This window comes from Mercenaria mercenaria, chromosome 10 (assembly GCF_021730395.1).
Source record: "Mercenaria mercenaria strain notata chromosome 10, MADL_Memer_1, whole genome shotgun sequence".
NCBI classification, from domain to species: Eukaryota; Metazoa; Mollusca; class Bivalvia; order Venerida; family Veneridae; genus Mercenaria; species Mercenaria mercenaria.
In genome coordinates, this window is record NC_069370.1 from 35,419,787 (window position 1) to 35,439,981 (window position 20,195).

Here is a 20,195-nt window from a genome sequence, read left to right on the forward strand (position 1 = left end):
TAGTTTCAAACACTAATTCTACATAAGAGGTATGACAAAAGATACCAAAACTAATTTTGAGGAAAAAAAAGAAAGAAAAACAATAAAACTGATACTTAAAGATGGATACATCTTTTCAGCAGAAATTTTACATGCTACTCCCAAACAAACCCGCCCGCTTAGCTCAATAGGAAGAGCGCAGATCTACGGATCACGGGGTCGCAAGTTCGATCCCCGGGCGAGGCGTATGTTGTTCGTGACGATTTGATAAAATACATTGTGTCTGAAATCATTCGTCCTCCACCTCTGATTCATGTGGAGAAGTTGGCAGTTACTTGCGGAGAACAGGTTTGTACTGGTACAGAATCTAGGAACACTGGTTAGGCTTACTGCCCGCCGTTACTTAACTGAAATACTGTTGAAAAACGGCGTTAAACCCAAATCAAACAAAAAACAACAACAACAAAAAAAAATACACACACACAAAAAAAAACCATAACAAAACAAGAAATATCTTTAAAAATGATGGTCGGCGAATTGTAATAAGGAAAGAAGTTTATGAATTTTTCATCTAACATTCATCTTTCATCTAACATTTTTCAAATTGCAAAACTAAACACCGCACTTTAACAATTTAAATGGTTCTCTTTTAATTTTTCACAAAGGTTTCGTAGGGTTGCAATTTTGTTTCGTTTATCCTTAGACGAATAATTACAGCAGTAGTTTGATGAAGATTCATGAAGCAGTTCATGAGAAGAGGTCATTAAACGTGTTTATATTTTTAGCTAAATTGGTCCTTATCCCCATTTGTAACAAAAAAGCAGGAGACTTTACGATATTGTTACACATCGAGTTTGATAAAAATCCATTACATTTTAGTGGTTAATGCGAAGAAAGGCATATCTACTTTTGAAAGGCATATCTACTTTTAGCTATAGTGGTCCCTAATAGGGTCCAAGTTCCTATATAAATAAATTTGGAAGAGGACCTTATAATGATGCTCCAGACCAAGTATGACAAAGATCCACCAAGCTGTTCATGAGACGCTGTATAAAGGCATTTCTAGTTTTAGCTCTAGCAGCCCCTAAAAGGGGTCAAATGTCCCAGCTGAACAAAGCTGGCTGCGGGCCTAATAAAGATGCTACAAATCAAGTTTGATTAGAATACATGAGAAAAAATCAGTTAAGAGATTTTTTTATTTATTATTTTTATTTATTTCTAAAATAGGCAAACTGATCCCGCTATAACAAATAGCATATTCGCTATTCATAAATCTTTGGACAATGACGTCACACCTATACAAAAGTGAAGGTCAAGCAAAACATACATTTGTAATTATTTCAATATTTCTGTTTCATAAGCAAAGTTTGACCGAAGTCATATCACATAGATAAACTGTATGCAGCGTACCTTCATTTCAGTGTAATGAGATTCAGTCATTATATAGCATATATGTAATAAAACAGATTTCAACTGAGTTCAATATTTGCATACCATACTAAAGAAAAATATTCATATATAATAAATCAGTTAAATAATTTATAACAAATATATCAAAGCAAACAAGTAGTCATTTTAATATGCAACCTGAATAAGTCAAAAAAGCAAGAAACCTTTTCATATACAGACGACAATTCTAACAAGGAAAATCTTTTATAAAGCACTTCTCTACATAAAAGACTCTTATCACACCCTTATTTATGTGATACGCAGACCGTATTCAGCTCTTTCTTTAATTTGATATATGTTGGTATTGAACAGGTTTTTATCACATTTATTAAACTTACTTATCATTTTGAGATATATCAATATTCTTGCTAAATATACTGAGCCAAAGTTAGCTTTAAAACTGTGAACAGCGTCGTTTAGGATAAACGCTTTGTCTACATTTCAGTCAGCGTAGCACAATCAACAGAGTGAAAGAAATTGACACTCTCGTCCAATCAGGCAGAGTGTTGCATATATCTTCCATTTTGATAAATTATCTATAATGCGTTATCAAGTAGTATGATTTGCAAACTGAAGTCACGTGGCATAGGTAACGAAAACGAATTTAGACGGCGTCGCCGAAAAACTCCCCACACAACCCTATCATGGGCTTAAGCGTAACTCTATCATTCAGTAATATTGAATAGACACTTTGGGTCCAAAGGACCGGAAAATATAACATCACTGAGCCTAAGAGCGTGGATGTTTCACGGTACTTAAAGACCAATGTCGTGATAATTAATAAATCTTAGAAGCATGGAACGCCACTAATAATAGCAGAATAGCGTTTATCGTCTGTTCAAGCGAGTAAACAAAATGTATAACACCCATTACGCCTCAAGCGGAATTCTGCCGTTTAGGAATATTAAATGGACATTTAGAAAGCTAGATTAATAATAACAATTCTTAGTCATGTATGAGCAGAAACGAAATGGACAACATTTCATCTGTCAGAACGCACCTTCAATAATTTCCAGTGCATGAACCATCGCTCATAACTGTGTAAACAATTAATCACTTTATTTTTTTTTTTCACTAATAATCGCTTCCTGCTACGTTTCGCGTATGAATTGTACCTATTTACCCGGCGAGTAGTTTTATTCCGATATCATGACGGCATTCCCAGAGGCAAGCTATTAGTTTGCGCGGGAATTTTTGACCCCCGCAGACGACAGTTGAACTCGGTCAGACACGGGGAGGTATGACGGAATAAGTGAAGAGGCTGGAGAGAGTATATAGATAAATGTTAACACCAAGCTTGTTCTCGTCAAAACAACATATAACAGTGAACAGGCAACATCGGACATTAGTGATAAAAGAGATTCCAGGTAGCAACATATTTCAAGTAGGTCTCCGTTCGTATTATTGCAGTTTAGTTGTACTAGGATGTCTTGTCTTGTCTTGTCTTGTCATGACTGGTTAGAAAGTTTTGGAACAAAAGTCGTTTTTTTTTTGTTTTTTTTTTTGCCAAAATATTGATTTGTAACAATTATCACATAATGCTGTGAGAGATTTTTATTTAGAAAAAATAATGATTTTGTGATAATTATTTCTCTGTACTTGCTATTATTTTTTTTATCTACTTGTACGTTACTTTGTCTTGTTATCTATTTTGTATAATGATCATATTTGTTTGTTAAAATGCTTTTTTTCTGAATATTCGCTGGTTTCAATATGTAATAATTAAATGGTAACAAGTTAAATTCAAAGAAAATGAAATGAAAAAAAAAAAATACTTGTCTGAAATATTGTTATACCGTATGTCAGAAACTAGTTTACTTCATATACATTTCTAAAATCTGTATGCCTTTTTGATATACATAATTATGTACATGTTGTAAATGAATTGTGATTAATAAAATAGTGTTTAAACCAAATCAGTAACTAATAGATTTCCAAGCATCTATTTGAAATCAATTAGAGTTCAAAAAGCTCAGCTACATCTTTCTTAAATCAGGTATGTTTTTTTTTAATAGTTATTTGAAATCAAAGAAAAATTGAACTTTCATATTATTTCGACATTACAATATTAATCTCTGTTTGAAGTGAGGTTTAAATTTACCTATTACATTTTAAAGAATATTTTTATTAATATCTCTTTGACATCTGCGGTGTTTTAATTTTTCATATTCATCGATTAGAAATCAGTGAGAGCGTAGATTTTTTTAATATGTCATTTAAAACCAGTGAGATTCATTTTTTTTTTATATAAATACCGATTCGAAATCGGTGAGAAAATATTTCTTAATATATATATATATATATCTATGTTAAAAAGCATCGATATTATTCATTTTCGTATAATATGTCGACTTATAAAAAAGCGAGGTTATAAATGTGCATATATGTCGCCCAAAAATTAACGATATTATGCGTTTTCATGTATGTCGATTTAAAACTAGCAATGTTATAAATTTTCATGAAAGTCTTTTAGAAAATAAACGAAATTATAAATTTTCATGCTTGTCTATTGACAATCAGTTTAGGCATATATCTGTTCAGTACAAATGAAGGACACATCTTTTTGAACTCATTCATATGATACTTCTACAAACGTCAAATTTATGTCTGACAGGATTAAAAAAAAAGCAGTTGAAACTCGATATCTCGAATTTCGAGGGATCAGCGTTTTACTTGGAGATAATCGAAATTCGACTTAAAATGATATTTTGTGCATCCGAATAAAATCAATGTTTGAACAAAATATTAAAGTACCATATCAGTATATAATATTAAAATGCTATACCGATATATAAGTTATTCGTCATTGGATAATTTCCCATTCGCGATTTGACAGTCTGCATGCATATTCGCGTTTTTTTTCAGAGTTCGCGCTCCGTTGGAGGGAATGCTGTTAAATATCGTTTAGCGGGTTTAAATGTGGTCGTATATCTGTCCGTGAAACGTATATATCCTACTCATTTTCAATGACCAGATCCCTGCATTTATTTTATAGCCTATAATTTCAGATAAATGTATTTCTAATGCAGTCAATAGCTTTATTCCTTAATACTATTTCACTTATTGTCATGCAAATTTCTTAGTGAAAAAGCATTCCGCTTCAAGAGCATTATTTCTTTCTTAGATAAATACGTCAATGAATGTTTTCTCTGCGGAAATGAAAAGCCTTGTCTATCCGATACCACCAAGAAAAACTGAAAGATGAATGAAACCTTTTCTCCACGCACTCAGTCTCATATCTCCTTGAAAATAAAAACAGAAATATGAATGAGTTTAGCGGTTCTTGCTTGTAGTGATGCTATATGTTTGTTTTCAGTTTTGGTACGTTTATATAATATTTTACATCGGTGTTTGAATGCGATATTTTGAAAATTAGTGGTTGAATAAAGTCGTCGTATAGGTATGAAAGTATCGAAAACCTTTGTGTGTTTATGAGCTTTTCAATAATTTATCAAACCTCGAATGTACAACTTTTTGCGTTCAAAGCGTTATTTAGACAACTGCCGTCTTGGTTATCTGTCAGGGAAATTAGATATCACATCACATGTATTCTTCTTGTTATAACAAATTTCGTCAAGCTTGTAAACGTTTTCTCACAGTGTGTAATTTCAGTTTTATTCTGAAATTATGTAATTCATCAAACAGTTAAGCATGCTGGTAACAATAGTTAAGGAAAAGAACTTTACTTCGAATGCTTTATCCTGTAAATCTGGTGGCGTTCGGGATGGTTTTATTTTCGCAAAGATTCACGGACAGGTAGACATCCTATTTTTAGCGCTGTTCAGTACTAAACAGCATTGTCTTCAATGGAGCGCGAACTCTTAACAACGCCAATATACCTGTAGACTTTCAAATCGCGAAACAAAGTTACGCGAAAAAAGTACGCGAAAATTACAAGCTCTACAATATATTTTGCCCCGAGGCTGTATACCCAGGAATTAATTGTGGTATCTATAACTCACCGATTTTTCTAGTGATCTTGTTTTTTGTTTATTTTCTACCATGCATGACACTATTTGCGTTATGTCTTCAGTAACAGTGACTTACTAAACTATCTTGAGGAGGGGGCAGAGGAACATTGTCTGCTGTAAACATTTTCACTTCACTTTTCACCTTGTTATAAGTTATTATGATGTTTTTTTGTCTTCAAAATTGAAAGTAGAATCTTTCTTTTTTTAAGGACTGCTTCCCATTACCCTATACAGGATGAAGTAACTATAAACATGATGGAATTTTGAATTCTGTGGACGGAGGTCGGGGAATGTTTTAAATGCGCATTAAGTTTGGTTGAATAACATGATACGAGTATGAGTTCAAGGTTTCTTCCGAAATTGTAACCTCGAATGCCAATAACATTAATGTTAAAAACAAATACATTTCAAGGTAGTTTGTACTTTTCAAAGCTTGACCTTATTTACCAATGTTTTTAAGAAACATAGTTATGGCATTGCAGTGCGAGTATACCTTCGCCACATTAATATTTGATATTTCATGAATTGGTCATATCCTCCATTTGGTTGCATTTGAAGAATTATTCAAATGTTAGACATGACAAGATGGATGTAATTTATATTTAGAACACAGTGAATGGTGTAAATTGGTGCAGAATTACTTTTATTTTCATTTGATTGACTAAAAATTCAATTGATTTCTGTTTTTTGTTGGTTTTTTTTGTTCGTCTGTATTTGAAGAGGCATTCGTCAAATGCTTATATTTGTGGAAAACGATATTCAATACTCTTTAAACACTTCAAGTTCCTTTCGTTATATTTATATACAATTACATGGGAAATTCTCATATTTGTGAACTGCATCTGTCGGTGTATTCTGCGTTCTTTCCGTTCCCGGATATTGCACGATTACATCACACGGTGTTGATGTTTCAAGGGCTTCTGTTCGCGGATATACGGGGAATATTAATTTGTTTGTTTTCATACGTGGGTTCATTAACCGCTTTTACGTCCACTCTTGTTTGCAAACAGAAACCTTACATTGCCAGATCAAATTTATGTTTACCTGTCTGGTAGTCGTGCCATGGAGTTATAATCTGAGCAATCATCATTCCAGTCAGATGTATCTAGAAAATGTTTGCGTCTGTCATTCATAATTGTATTTATTTTAACTTGACCGTTCAAATCTATATTTATATCGAGCGAAAGAATGTTTGAAAAGAATGTTTGAAAATTTTCCAAAAAATATTATCTTCATTAATTTTTGACGTCTTGAAATGGGAACATGGATTCTTTTCACCAGATTAGATATACATAAAACAAAAAAGGTTTTTAAACATATTTCTTTGTAACTTAGTGTTTTGTAACTGTCTGTTATGTCCAAGTTTGTTTAGACTTGAAAACCTAATATATGAATCGGCAAATCATAAGATTTCATATTATCAGTGAACAGATATAAAACTTGATCGTGGTTCTTCATGTTGATAGGACAAGCAGTTGTTTTAGAAAATTATGAATATTTTGTCAGTCACTTTTTCATTTTATTATCATTTTTGAACTTCGACATAACGTTCTTTCACATTATTTGATTATACTTTCATAATATTTGCAAATGATAACTTTATTTACGTCAGCAACCCACGGACGTTATCTTATATAAAATAGATGCAATTCTCGAAATTCCTAAACAATGTCTGTAAAAGACCTGAGGAATGTCATTACTCAATTAAGTTGTCAAAGAAAAAGGAAACAATTTTGTATTTCTGTTGGGAAACCGTGAACTCGGAACTGAATTTGGGAACACCAGCGAGTAAATACGCAATAAGTGTCAAAGGCAATGAAGGTTGAGGCGATTAAGATATGCAGTGTTTGAATACCACCGACCATGCAACCTCGTTTTCAAAACTAGTAAACATACTATTATTTAGTAAGAGTCGAGACTAGATTGGCTAGCCGGCGGCAAAGGTAAACAAGCTGAAAATTCCAGAAATATTTATACCTGTAAGACGATCAATGCTCGTCTCAAGGGACGGTCTTCGTGGACCTGAAGGAGTTAATGAAGAAACGTGAATCAGAATTATAAAGTGAAGCGAAGTTTCATTAATTTTTATCATTAATTATCAGAAAACGAGAACTGACCGTAGCGAGATTTCGCCAACGTTTAAATTACATTCTATGAAAATAGTTTTGTCCAACGGCTGTCGAGCTTCCATTTTTAAACGAACGGTGATTGACTGCATACACTCATAATATACTTTGCTGAAAATTTACCATAATTTTTTTTCAAATATAGATCTGCTTATAACTCACGCGCTACGCGCTTTGCTCTTGTAATAAAATGGAAAATATATTATTTGACGAAATGCATTTAAAATGCTTTTGATAATACCAAAACTACTTAAAGTCTTGTAATAACAGATAGAAAACAGGAAGCTATCGACTCATTGTTTCGCAGCGGTCGGCATTTTTGCATAATTGCAAGCGCTAAGTGAACCCGTCCTACGCTGAGAGAAAATTAAATATAACTGTTTCATTTTATTTTTATAAATATTTTGAACCTAGTGTAACAGTTATTGCGTAAATGATAATTGAATTAATTATATTTTTCATTTCTCACACTTAATGCGTAGAATTAGTAGGGTGGCTTGTGTGAGATAGTTTCGTAGTTAAGGAAACATTATTGCCTCACATTGTCAAGCAATAACGGTACAAAAACTTTTTTTTTTAATTTTTGGTATCATAGCTGTATTATATAATTGTTTTTAAATGGTTTTATATAAGGACAAAGATAAAAGGCTAAAATGTTTGTCAACTCTACCCCTTTTTGGCGTTATTTCACAAGCGATTAAAATACCCCCAATGCATGACGGAATAACATGTACTGCATATTTTACTCAAATAAATGATATAATGACTTCAAAAAAAAAAAAAAAAAAAAAAAAAGAGAGCCCCCGAGAAGGGTCCTTCTAGTGACAATTTAGATTTATACTTTCTTTTTTCCCAAGCAGAACTTAAGGGCTACAGCAAGGAAAAGAATTGTTTCAATCGGTTATAATGACTTTAATGATAATTTTTGTATACAGATACATTTACTCGAATGTTCTGCAGGGAAGACGATTCGTCTCTTATTTTCATATGAATCAAAATAACGAGAACATTCAATGGCCGCCTGACTGTTGCATTAAAAACTGTACATTTTCAGTTTTGAATGTTATGACATTGGTGCCTTCAGAAACTGTGATGACGTCATAATGAACGCAATTTATCATACCAATCATGCATAATTGAACGACGATCTATCACTTCCTCATCATAATCATTCTCATTCCACATTCATAATTAAGGAAAAAGGAGGTTTGCCAAATTGTAAGATACACCAGGAATTAGGTGAATAGATCTGCGGGCGTGTTATTTTATTGACTGCGCACCAGCCGTACTATTTCTTACTGCGTAGCAGTAATATAAAAACGGAAATTGTGAACAGAAATAGTGCGATTATTGTCAAATATCTGATGTATCACTAGATAAGATGATTATTTATCTTTATTTCTCATTTTATCGCATCACTTGAACTGTTCATGTAGGCGGAGGAATCCTGAGATGCAGTTTATCATCTGGAAACTATTTCATTCATGAAATGTTTAATAAATGTCAAGGTCTCAGAAAACGGAGAAATATGCGTCTTTACCAACTATGGTAGAAATACAAATTATAATAAACAATTGATTTGCAGATAACGATTTGATACAATAAAACTCTAATATACAATGCTTGGAAACTCAGAAAATTGGACTATTTTGTATACTTAATTCTAATGAATCTCGATGAAATGCGATGTGAATTACCAACAATCTTTGTTCTATCACATTGTCCCGATAATGTCACCATCTCTTTCTCTGCAAAACCCGCCCGCTTAGCTCAATAGAGAGAGCGCATATCTACGGATCGCGGGGTCATGATTTCGATCCCCGGGCGGGGCGTATGTTCTCCGTGACGATTTGATAAAATACATTGTGTCTGAAATCATTCATCCTCTACCTCTGATTCATGCGGGGAAGTTGGCAGTTACTTGCGGGGAATGGTTTGTACTGGTACAGAATCCAGGAACACTGGTTAGGATAATTGCCCGCCGTTACATAACTGAAATACTGTTGAAAAAAACTGCGTTAAACCCAAAACAAACAAACAATAATCAGTAAAATTGATACGTAAGCCGAAGTGCGTTGACATCGTTATTAACGCTCACTTACAAAGAGTTTTCAGATGTGTCTTAAATCCGTTCGGTTCCTTAAAATTAGAATTTATTTGCATCAATTTGCATACTTTCTCTAAAGCACTGTTGTACGTATAAAACATGATAATGATAATAAATGAGCCGCGCCATGAGAAAACCAACATAGTGGATTTGCGACCAGCATGGATCCAGACCAGCCTGCGCATCCGCGCAGTCTGGTCAGGACCCATGCTGTTCGCTAACGGTTTCTCTAATTGCAATAGGCTTTGAAAGCGAACAGCATGGATCTTGACCAGACTGCGCGGATGCGCAGGCTGGTCTGGATCCTTGCTGGTCGCAAACCCACTATGTTGGTTTTCTCATGGCACGGCTCAAATATATTAATAATAACACTGACAATACTTATAATAAGTGTTTTATACTTACTCAGAAATTATCAAAGACTATATGTGCTATATGTGACATTTTTTCTTTGCAGATATGCCACTCACTAAAATGGAAAGACTGCAAGACATTGTTATGACAACAGTGATATTCTCACTGACATTTATCTTGCTCAATTCCTCGTCTACGTTAGCTTCACCAATAGGAAAAAGATCTAACCAGCTTCCAATAGAATTAAATGTAAGTACACGTGCTGTTAAAGCACGATAGCCGGATGGCAGTACCACTAGTCGAAAGCACAGGTACCCTGCGGATGGATATAGCTGTCGTGTTTATTTGACCGTTATTTCTCATATTTAAATGCTTCTTTAAAATATTCAGAATTTGATATTTAAAAAAAATACAAGGTAGCCCTGATGCCATTTTTTCAACCAACGGAAGTGGATTGAGCCAGGCTTAGCAATGAAAACGACAACATTCGCAAGGATAGGTAAAAACAGCGAGATTCCCGGTGTGCACAGGCGTTATCACTGCCAAGTCGGGCTCAATCCACTTCCGCTGGTTAAAAAAAATGGCGCCAGGGCTACATTTTCTCTTTTTTAATATCGTCGGCAAATTCTGAATATTTTAAAGAAGCATTTAAATCGAAAGCTATGGGGTATTTGGTAACTATAAATGTAAATAATTTCAAATATGAGAAATAACGGTCAAATCACGGCGGGTAGTAAACGCGACGGCTATATGTCCAGCCGCAGGGTACCCGTGGTCGAAAGCAAGTGACAACTGCAATATCTGTCATCCTTATGCAGTTTCATTCACATTTTCCTTTTTTTCCTGATGATCTCGCAGATTGTTTTTAACACTGTCCAATTTAAGGGTGACCAACCCGTATGGCTGTTGGATACCTTTTTTCTCCGTGTGTACGTTTTCCAAAACTCACGTTGGTTGGCCACCCCTGACATCCTTTCCAATGAAACAAAGAAGACCGAATCTGTGACGTCATTATGAATCGAAATGACAGTTTTCCTCCAATATTATTACACCACAGCAGCGCGCTTGGAATGAAAATCACACAAAACTGTGTTAGATTTGAAATACTCTATAATGACTGTCTCTTGAATAAAATCATCGTTTATCGTTCAGATCCATAATATTATTATATCACTCAGGCTACATCCTAACGATATAATTCCTTTGCATTTGAACTGCAAAGAATGGTTTCATTTAACGAAAAAATTACTGTTTTCGATATACTATCAGTAAAATGAGTTTGTAGGTGAAAGCTTTATCGGAAGAGTGTTGATTAGGTTAACCCTTACCCTGCTAAATTTCTAAAATGGACTTGTCCATCATTCAGTTTGGGCAGTACCATTTGTTATTCGAAGTGGAGTTCACTGAAATTTTACTGACTGAATAACGAACAGTGAACATCCGTGCAGTCTGCACTGATCGCAAAGGCAGTGACTGAATAGTGAACAGTAAACATCCGTGCAGTCTGCACTGGTCGCAAAGGCAGAAACACTTGCCGCCAGCAGTCTAAAGGTTATTAATTCAAAATAAACATTGTGAAGCCTTGCAGCCTTTCTGTGCATTATTTGGTGTTGTATGAAAAATGCTTTTAGTACGTTTATACCTAATGCCTCAAATACAAACACGTTTGTTTGAAAAATTGAGATAATGTGCTGAAATTGAATAGGTAATCTTTATTATGGCTGAAATGTGTTGCCAGGGTGATATTTAGATTTACTTAATTGATATACTAGTAACCAATCTACTGAGAACAATTTCCATGACATCCATTTGACTCCATAGCACTTGATCATTTACTTAGGGGCATATTGATAATGCATTACTTTTTTATTACCATATGTGGCTAATGAGACTTTAAGTGAATTTTTTTGTGTTATTATTCCCACTGTGAAAAAATGTTTCTCTAAATTTCACTGGAGACCAATTATTATAGAAATTGTATTCTGAGAAATATATTTCTTCTAGACTTGAAGCATTTTGTTACATTCGCTATAAATGTTAATAATGTGAGCCGTGCCATGAGAAAACCAATATTGTGGGTTTGCGACCAGCATGGATTCAGGATCCACGCTGTTCGCTATCAATACCTATTGGAATTAGAGAAACCGTTAGCGAACAGCATGGATCCTGACCAGACTGCGCGGATGCGCAGGCTGGTCTGGATCTATGCTGGTCGCAAAGCCACTATGTTGGTTTTCTCATGGCGCGGCTAATGTGTAGGTGATGTTATACGCAGATACATACAGCAACAGTATCTGTAAGTTAGTGAAATCTGTAAAAACATATCCTGTAGCTTTAAATACTAGTAGTTCCATTTAGAAATGTGAAGACCGTTATATAAATCATAAACTGATGAATGAGAAAAAAGATAGCAAAACCTAGTCCCTTAAAATCAAATTAGTTAAGTGACAGTCTCTCAGTCCTTAAAGGCCCCGTGACCGTTTGGTTAAGTTTGGTTAAGTTCGCTGACTTGAATCACTTACCCCTCTACGGATTCTTGTGAAGAAGCTTCCTACCTTGCCTATGAATGATATCCAGATACCAGCCGGTGTCCGTTGGAGCACCTGTTGTCATTCTAAATCACTTTCAGTCCTCAACAAAACGAACGCGCGCATCCTTTTGCATTATCAATCCTATTTAAACGTGTTGCTGTGTAAGTGAAGTAAAATGTACAATGAAATGCCAGTAATTTTCCAAAGAATGGGCAATGTTTTCCATGAATATTATTGCAAGCAAGGGCGGAGATATGGGTAGAAACACTGACCTTCCACAAGTTAGCTGTAAAGCTTACCGACATGAAAGGGTTGGTTTTATATTCCAAGTGGTATTTACAGCGGCGAGATGCAAGAGATCCGAATCATCGACCTTTCCTCTTGGTCAAGGAGGCACTGGAATAAAATTTAACATACTTTTTTTGGTCTTATTTCAGTGTGATTCCCCAGTATCAGTGGGAGATGGATTATTGAGAGACATGATGATGATGGTCGCAGACTTTGATCACGATGGTAAAGTTTCTGAAACTGAAATTGCATGGTTCTATAGAAATATGGTACTATATACTCCCTATGTGGCATATACCTTTGGAAGATCTTTCATTGAAATAGCCGACTTAGATCATGACAATCTTCTGGATTCTTCAGGTAATTCTTATCACATTTGTCCATTTTCTAACAATATATGCTGAAATATGTGCATAATTTGTCCTGTAAAAAAAGAAAAGAAATAAATCTAAGAATCTGGACAAAATTGATGGATACTTTGCATGGTCTTTCCTGGTAGGAAGCATTTAAATCGGTCTGAATTTTTACACAAAATTCATTCAGCCGATTTAGTATTTCGCAGATTTATCTAGGCCTGTCTATAAACGTTCAAAGCATGATTTATCAAACAGTGCCCCTGGAAATCTATTTTGTTTTCAGTTTAGGATGAATAATGACTTGTTCAAGCTAAAACTGAGAGCCCGAGGACTAATTAATTAATTAATTGTTTTCAATATTCAACTACCAGTGTACACCTTAAACGTGATGACAAATAATCCAATCACAAGCACCTCGGTCATGTTTGTACACGTGACTTATCTGACCTAATGAAATATAAACAAGCGAATGTTTACACTAATGAAACTGCGGGAAAATAGCATCATTATTATTCCGTCTGTAACAAAAGCAATCAAAAGGAGATGAATAAAACTTCGTCAGGCAATCCCTGAAATATAATTATGATATCACTTACCTCTGTTACTGCGACAGTGTGTCTTTGGATGTGTATTGATCGTCAACCAAAGGTTGATGTTTTTTTTAAAAAAAGCAAAGCCTTCCTGTATATTTAATCTATTTTACTGTACCCATCTAAGGGTCGGTCAATAGAAAACAATCGTCTTAGACTCCTAGGTAGAGAATTAATTCCTGTATGTTGTATGGGGTTTCCGCTGATATATCATTTGTTACCTGAGCTGACAGTGTTGTTAGAATAAATATAATCGGCGCAATATTCCAAGACCAAATGTTTGCAATTTTTGCAATGTATATTTTATTTACGTTATCTTATAAAGGTTTCCTATGTACATTTCAGAGTTACTTTGCATGCTTGGGGCGATGAGTGCTTCAAACTGGACACGGCGGTGAAACAGATACTGCTATGTATATGACTGAGTACAAAACATCTTCACTAAAGTTATAGCCTCCTCCGACTTATCAATGCTTGTACGTAAATAGAGTACTCACGGACAAATTCCTTTATGTTTTTTGTTGCATGTAATATTTGGTTTTGGAGAGGATGGCAAAGTTCACAGTCAGAGAGAATACCAAGATGATGATACCTGGATATAGTCATGAATCATATAGGGACATTTACATTTTATAAATACAGATGTCGGGTAAATTCATTACAGATATGCTACTTGTACTTAGTTATGTATTATTTTGTATTTTACTATAAAGAAAATGAGCATTTGACTGGCGATGCCTCTGTTTGGTTATATGAGTTTATATTTAGCTCAAAGAATCGCCATGATGACGATAATGCAGCGGTACATCTGTCTATTAATCTATTCGTGTTAATGCGATATCATCATAGTGCAATATTGTACATATCAAATGAAATCATCACGGTAGCTATATACTTTGAACTAGCACATTTTTGTATGTCTTTATTTCTTACAAATACGGTTCCTCCTGATACTAGCAAGAAAATACAAACCAAAAAGTAAAAAACAAACTTCCAAATATGGCATTCCTTATTTTCTTTCATGTTTAATTGATATAATATTTTATTTCATGTTGATAAATGACATTCTGTGTTTATTCGGTGAAATATAAACTATATCACTCACACTGCACATACTGTAAATGGTACTTTCATTGCATCAGTTTGATTGAAATAAAATCAAATGTAAGTTGTTTGAAAATATGTAATATGTCTCATCTTGAATTGTTTCTTACTTCACAAAGAATTAGGTTCAGTATTCGCGAAAAGAAAACGTACAAAATTTAATGTCCTTTTTTTTTAAAACGGTTGTTTTCTATTTATCGCGTTCAAATTTCTTGTAGTAAATGATTCTAGAATACAATCGAAAAATGGGACGGGTTTCTGAAAATATTCTGATGCCCAGGATTATTAAAATATGTCTGAACACGGGTCTTTTTTGACTGTCTTTGTAACGCCAAATTGGACTTATGTTAACGTTATATAACACAGGTACTCCGTGTTGAACATTGCCACATTTTGTGGAACTTTAAAGAGTATCTGTCACTAATAAAGAAAATGCTTATGTTTTAATTATGTTTCCAACTGATTGATATTTAAGTTGCAATTATATTGTTGTTGTATGACTTGCAAAATCACGTGTCTCATTTATCTACACGAGATTTTTCTAAAATGAATAAGAGATATTTTTCTCGCTTGACGAAAATTCTAAGTGTAGAATTTGAAATTTATTTCACTTTTAGGTACAGTTAGATACAGTACCCAGTTAAGATATGCTGTATTTATTTATATTTAACTACAACACATTCCTTCTTGTAATTTAATTGTTTGATGTATTATTTATGTTAAATTGTTATGTGTTAAGGTAGGCCATATTTTAGCGAATATTTTAATCCACCATCAGGTATTTTTATCATATGAATTGCATTAGCACGTACTCATATTTTTCCATAAATACTTACTTTATAACTTCATGATTTTTATAATATAGTACGTAATTTTATCAAATGTTCTACTGAATGGAATATTTAACGGAATTTACTTGGCACTTTTCTAATTTTTCCACGTTTAGATATGATCAGTATTTTAATATTCTTCTAAAAATGTTATTTCACTCCTCTGTATAACTCATTTATCAGGTTTCAATTCCTTAAATAGATTTTCCTTTTTTAAAGAAAAGTCATTCAATACCACATTTTTTTTCTTGTTTTGATACCAGCTACATTATTGTTATTTCATTGCTTGCGAATACTCAACGTCTGATTTGATAAACACGTTTCACTGATTAAAACAGACCAGTTTAGAATTTTATTAGTTTTCCCTTTTCGTAAAGGTGTTCGTTTATTGTGGGTAGAGAAATATGAGGACATTCGTTAACTACGACTTTGATATAAATGTAACGTATAATTGACACTTCGGGTAATCAAAGAGGCTTACAACATGTACCTGTATTATATATTTGTAAAAACTAACATCATGATGACTGAAATTGTTTTCTCCTTTCAGATGTTCTCCAAAACCTTGTAGCCCTCCTTAGATGTTAAATGGATACTTTTCGGAGACATTTTTTTTTCGGATAAAAATGCATTTCTCACAAAAGATGCCGAAACTGGTAATTTCTGACAGTAGTATTTGTTAAAAGCTTACTGGCATATTTATGATTATTGAACAATGTTCAGTTAGAACCAGATCAACGATCCAAAGCATGTTGAAAAATAAAATAGTCTGTAGTTGTGTTTTATAAAAAATATACTTTCAAGAGAGCCTTTTTTATCTCTCAATTTCAAGTATACGTTTTATGTAAATATAATTGAAGTTGTTAAAAGAACAGCCGCTCAAATGCTATTTTTGATGCATCTTGCTTTGAATTCTATCTTTATTGGAAGCATTGCATTATTTAAGACCAAGACATCTTTTTCATACATTTTTATTAAATGTTAACGACTAGTACTTGTTACTATGATAGAATAAGCACTTCTGGGATCTTACCGTACCAATTATTTGAGAAATAAAATATTACGCTTTCTTTGTAAATGTGTGTATATATTTGAAGAATAAAACTGTTTTATTTACATATTTGTATGTTTACAAGGGTTCTAAAACAAAAATGGTTGATAAATAAAATGACACACTGTCTTTGGACAGGAAGAAAATATTGCTTTTCAGGTCAATAAAACTTGAGCAGTTGTCACGGTAGTAACGGAATATATCAATTCATTTGACCAACTCTCATGAAAAAGGATTGCCATCATATAATTGTCATTAGAGGCTGAGTAAACAAATTTGTTTACCTATTAGAACATTGAACAAGACGAAATTTCAACACGAAATGATATTATGTTGCAGAATTTTAAGTATGTAGGGGAGATCTAAGTTCAGTGAGTAAAATGCAGATTCTGATCTTAATGGAAAAACAAGTGTTGACATAAAACATATGCAAAAATCAGACGAAAACATGACTTAGCCATTTACAACATTATTGGTACTAAGTGCATAAAGGGAAACAGCAAGAAATATCAAAACTCATGTACTGGAAAGATATGGGATGAAACTTTAAATCGTTAATCATTTTCAAACATACTGATACGTTATCTAATTTTCGGAATGTATCGAATGAATGATAAAGTCAATTTCAAAGTGTTCCAGTGACGAAGAGGGTTTATCACTTTTTTTTCAAATTATTTTATGAAAACCATTGTAAATAAATTGTATTATTTTCAACAAATAAAAGACGAACCCTGAAAGTTTCATAATATAAATAAAAATGTAACAGTTCAATGTAAATTGCGGCGAATATTGCACGAGCTTAAGATAGAACGCTATGTTTCAATTGTAGACCTAGCCAAAATATCAATACAGAAAAAGATATAAAAGTTATAAACAAAATTGAATTAATTGAAGGTAAACCCTTCATTCAACACAATAACGTGCTAAATTTAGTTTTTCGTGGTACATATAAAGCATGAACATATAATGTTCACATTTATAAATGCAAAATAGAGTACATAATGGATTTGACTTGAAATTAATGGTTGAAATTTTGTAGAGAGTTAAATGAAAAAAATAGAGCGTACAATGTATTTGACCTGAAATTAATGGTTGAAATTTTGCAGAGAGCTAAGAGCTGGATAAGATCTATGTCACTTTTATCTTGGGATACCTGTCAGCATGGGTTACCCATTTTCAATTTATCGCTTCATTTAAGATTCCTAAATAATTTCATTTTAGACTGTTGATAAACTTCAGAGTTTTTTTGTTTGTTTGATAATTATTGTACATTTATGTTTTATGCAACACGATATATTATTATTTTGCTTTTAGGAAAATATTTTGTATAAATTTATGTTTACTTGCATGCTACAAAGTGTACTCATAATTGTTTCCTAATTTCCTTACAAAAGCCGCTATCCAGGAAAAGGACACTTGTAGCTCAAGCTATCAAAAGTTTGTACCTGAGTAAATATTTTTCATTAGATAATTATTCTAAATATATTTTCAACTTTAGTAAGGCGATAGGTAGCAAAGCTTTCAGACATTAAATTTTTGAAATAAAAAAGTGTCCACGCAACTAGATGTTTTAGTTCGGAAGTATTTAACAATTTAAAATTATTTTATCATAAAGTGCCAGAATACTTTTGATTTACTATATTGTCTTTATTGTCTAATATTTAAGTGTACGTCATAAAAATCCACTAGGTTAAAACATAAAATGTTCCTATGATAAATTGTAGTCTTGTGTTAAAACTTTCATTTTGTCTTGTGACTTCATGATAGTTTTCAGACTACCAAAAACTATGTAAAATATCATTTCGTCTTTACTTGCATTAACATTTATTTATAAAATGCATTACATCTCACTATGTCATAAATAGATTGTTTAAGGTCAAAGCAAATAAATTTTGAAAGATTCGTATGTTTTGTTTGCTTTTCATTCGTCAGATTTAATTTGAATTAAGGTAATAGATCGTTTACCTTTAGCCTGCTGGCGGCAAGTGATTCTGCCTTTGCTACCAGTGCAGACCAAGATCAGCCTGCACATCCATGATCATGGTCTGCACTGTTCGCTATTCAGTCAGTAAATAACCAGTGAACACCCCTTCGAATAATAAATGGCATTGCCCAAATTAAATGATGGACCAGTTAATTATAGAAATTTAGCCGTGTAAGAGTTTCGTTTTTGTATTCTCCGCATGCGATTCCGGCATTCTCCGGTTATCATTAAAAGTAATTTCTGTTACGGCCGAAGGTTGCCGAAATCGAATACGGAGGATATGTAGCCTCACGGAAATAGCCGATTGCATTACCTTATTCTTAACGGTTGTGAAATTTCGACTTCTTGTATCATCAAAAATATGTGTTGGCCTCATGAACAGACTCGATCGTTAATTTTTTTCCTATGTTTCCAAAGGATTGTATCAGGGTTTGCTTTTAGATTTGATTTATACCACTTTCGTTAATAAATGGTCACGGAGACACATAATTCTTGATTCACCCGTTGAAAATATTCTTTAGCAGTAATATCTCTGGTGGTAATGGTAACCTTTCTATCTGATTCTGCAATGATATTGATACTTTTATGAAATATATTTATAGGTCATTAAATTTAAGAAAATTCTATTTTTGTTTACTTTATGGACATGTTGCTTTTGTGTTAGCTAATGTACATTTGAAAAGAAATCTAAAAACAGACTCTGATTTGTTGTCATGTACATGTATGTCATGCGAAAGAGGATCAGCTAGAATACGTAATTACACTTCTAGAATAACCTTCTTGGTTAGATTTGAATTGAAAGAAATATGAGTAATTAGCATACACTGTAATACTTCTAGCATAACTTGTAAGTTTGAATTTCTCGAACTCTCCTAATTCTATTTACATCTGTTAGAAGAACCAAAGAATTCAACCAAGAAAAATTATAGCAGTCTTGGTTTGATTGAGTCTGTACATGAGAAGTGATAAAAAAGTGCAACACTATTAAACCCCCCACCCCACACACACGCACACGCACGCGCGCGCGCACACACACACACACACACACACACACACACACACACACACCTCTTCCCAAGCACAGGCTCAACACAAATATTGAATGGACTCCATGATCAAAAAGAACCAGAAAATGGCCTACAAAATATTTAATCTGAAAGTCTTTGGCTTAGGTATCCAACGCAAAAGAAAGGTTTAGAGTTTATTCTAACTTGATAACTGTTTTCAGTAACATCAGACTAGAAATATTCTTAAAGGCTGTATGACTTTTAGAGCGTAGGTGGAAGACATCACGTGTATTAAAGGCGCGTGAGAGATCATACCAGAAGAAAACATTGTGTAATATTTACATATTGTTGAGACCGGTGCTAGTGCCTTTTAAAGCTTTATGACTATTAGAGCGTAGGTGGAAGACATCACGTGTATTAAAAGGCGCGTGGTATTAAAACGGGAAGATATTAGATCATACCAGAAGA

At 33.5% G+C, this 20,195-nt stretch overlaps 2 protein-coding genes across 4 annotated transcripts in view; one reads left to right on the forward strand and one right to left on the reverse strand.

Moving 5' to 3' along the window:
* Positions 1–20,195, reverse strand: part of LOC123559392 (zinc finger protein 32-like) — a 124,041-nt gene that overhangs the window by 83,042 nt on the left and 20,804 nt on the right. The window lies entirely within an intron of this gene.
* Positions 2,561–18,638, forward strand: LOC123559394 (uncharacterized). 3 transcript variants are annotated; one of them, XR_006687930.2, is made up of 5 exons: positions 2,561–2,795; positions 10,090–10,235; positions 12,955–13,165; positions 14,097–14,227; positions 16,236–18,638. XR_006687930.2 is itself a non-coding variant. In XM_045351156.2 (4 exons), exons 1-4 carry the CDS (start codon positions 2,711–2,713, stop codon positions 14,147–14,149), a joined length of 495 nt encoding a protein of 164 aa, XP_045207091.2. In that variant the 5' UTR covers positions 2,562–2,710; the 3' UTR covers positions 14,150–14,572. The 3 variants fall into 3 exon arrangements, 2 of the variants coding, with proteins under 2 accessions (XP_045207091.2, XP_045207092.2); XM_045351156.2 differs by lacking the exon at positions 16,236–18,638 and having other exon boundaries at positions 2,562–2,795; positions 14,097–14,572; XM_045351157.2 differs by lacking the exon at positions 16,236–18,638 and having other exon boundaries at positions 2,570–2,812; positions 14,097–14,572.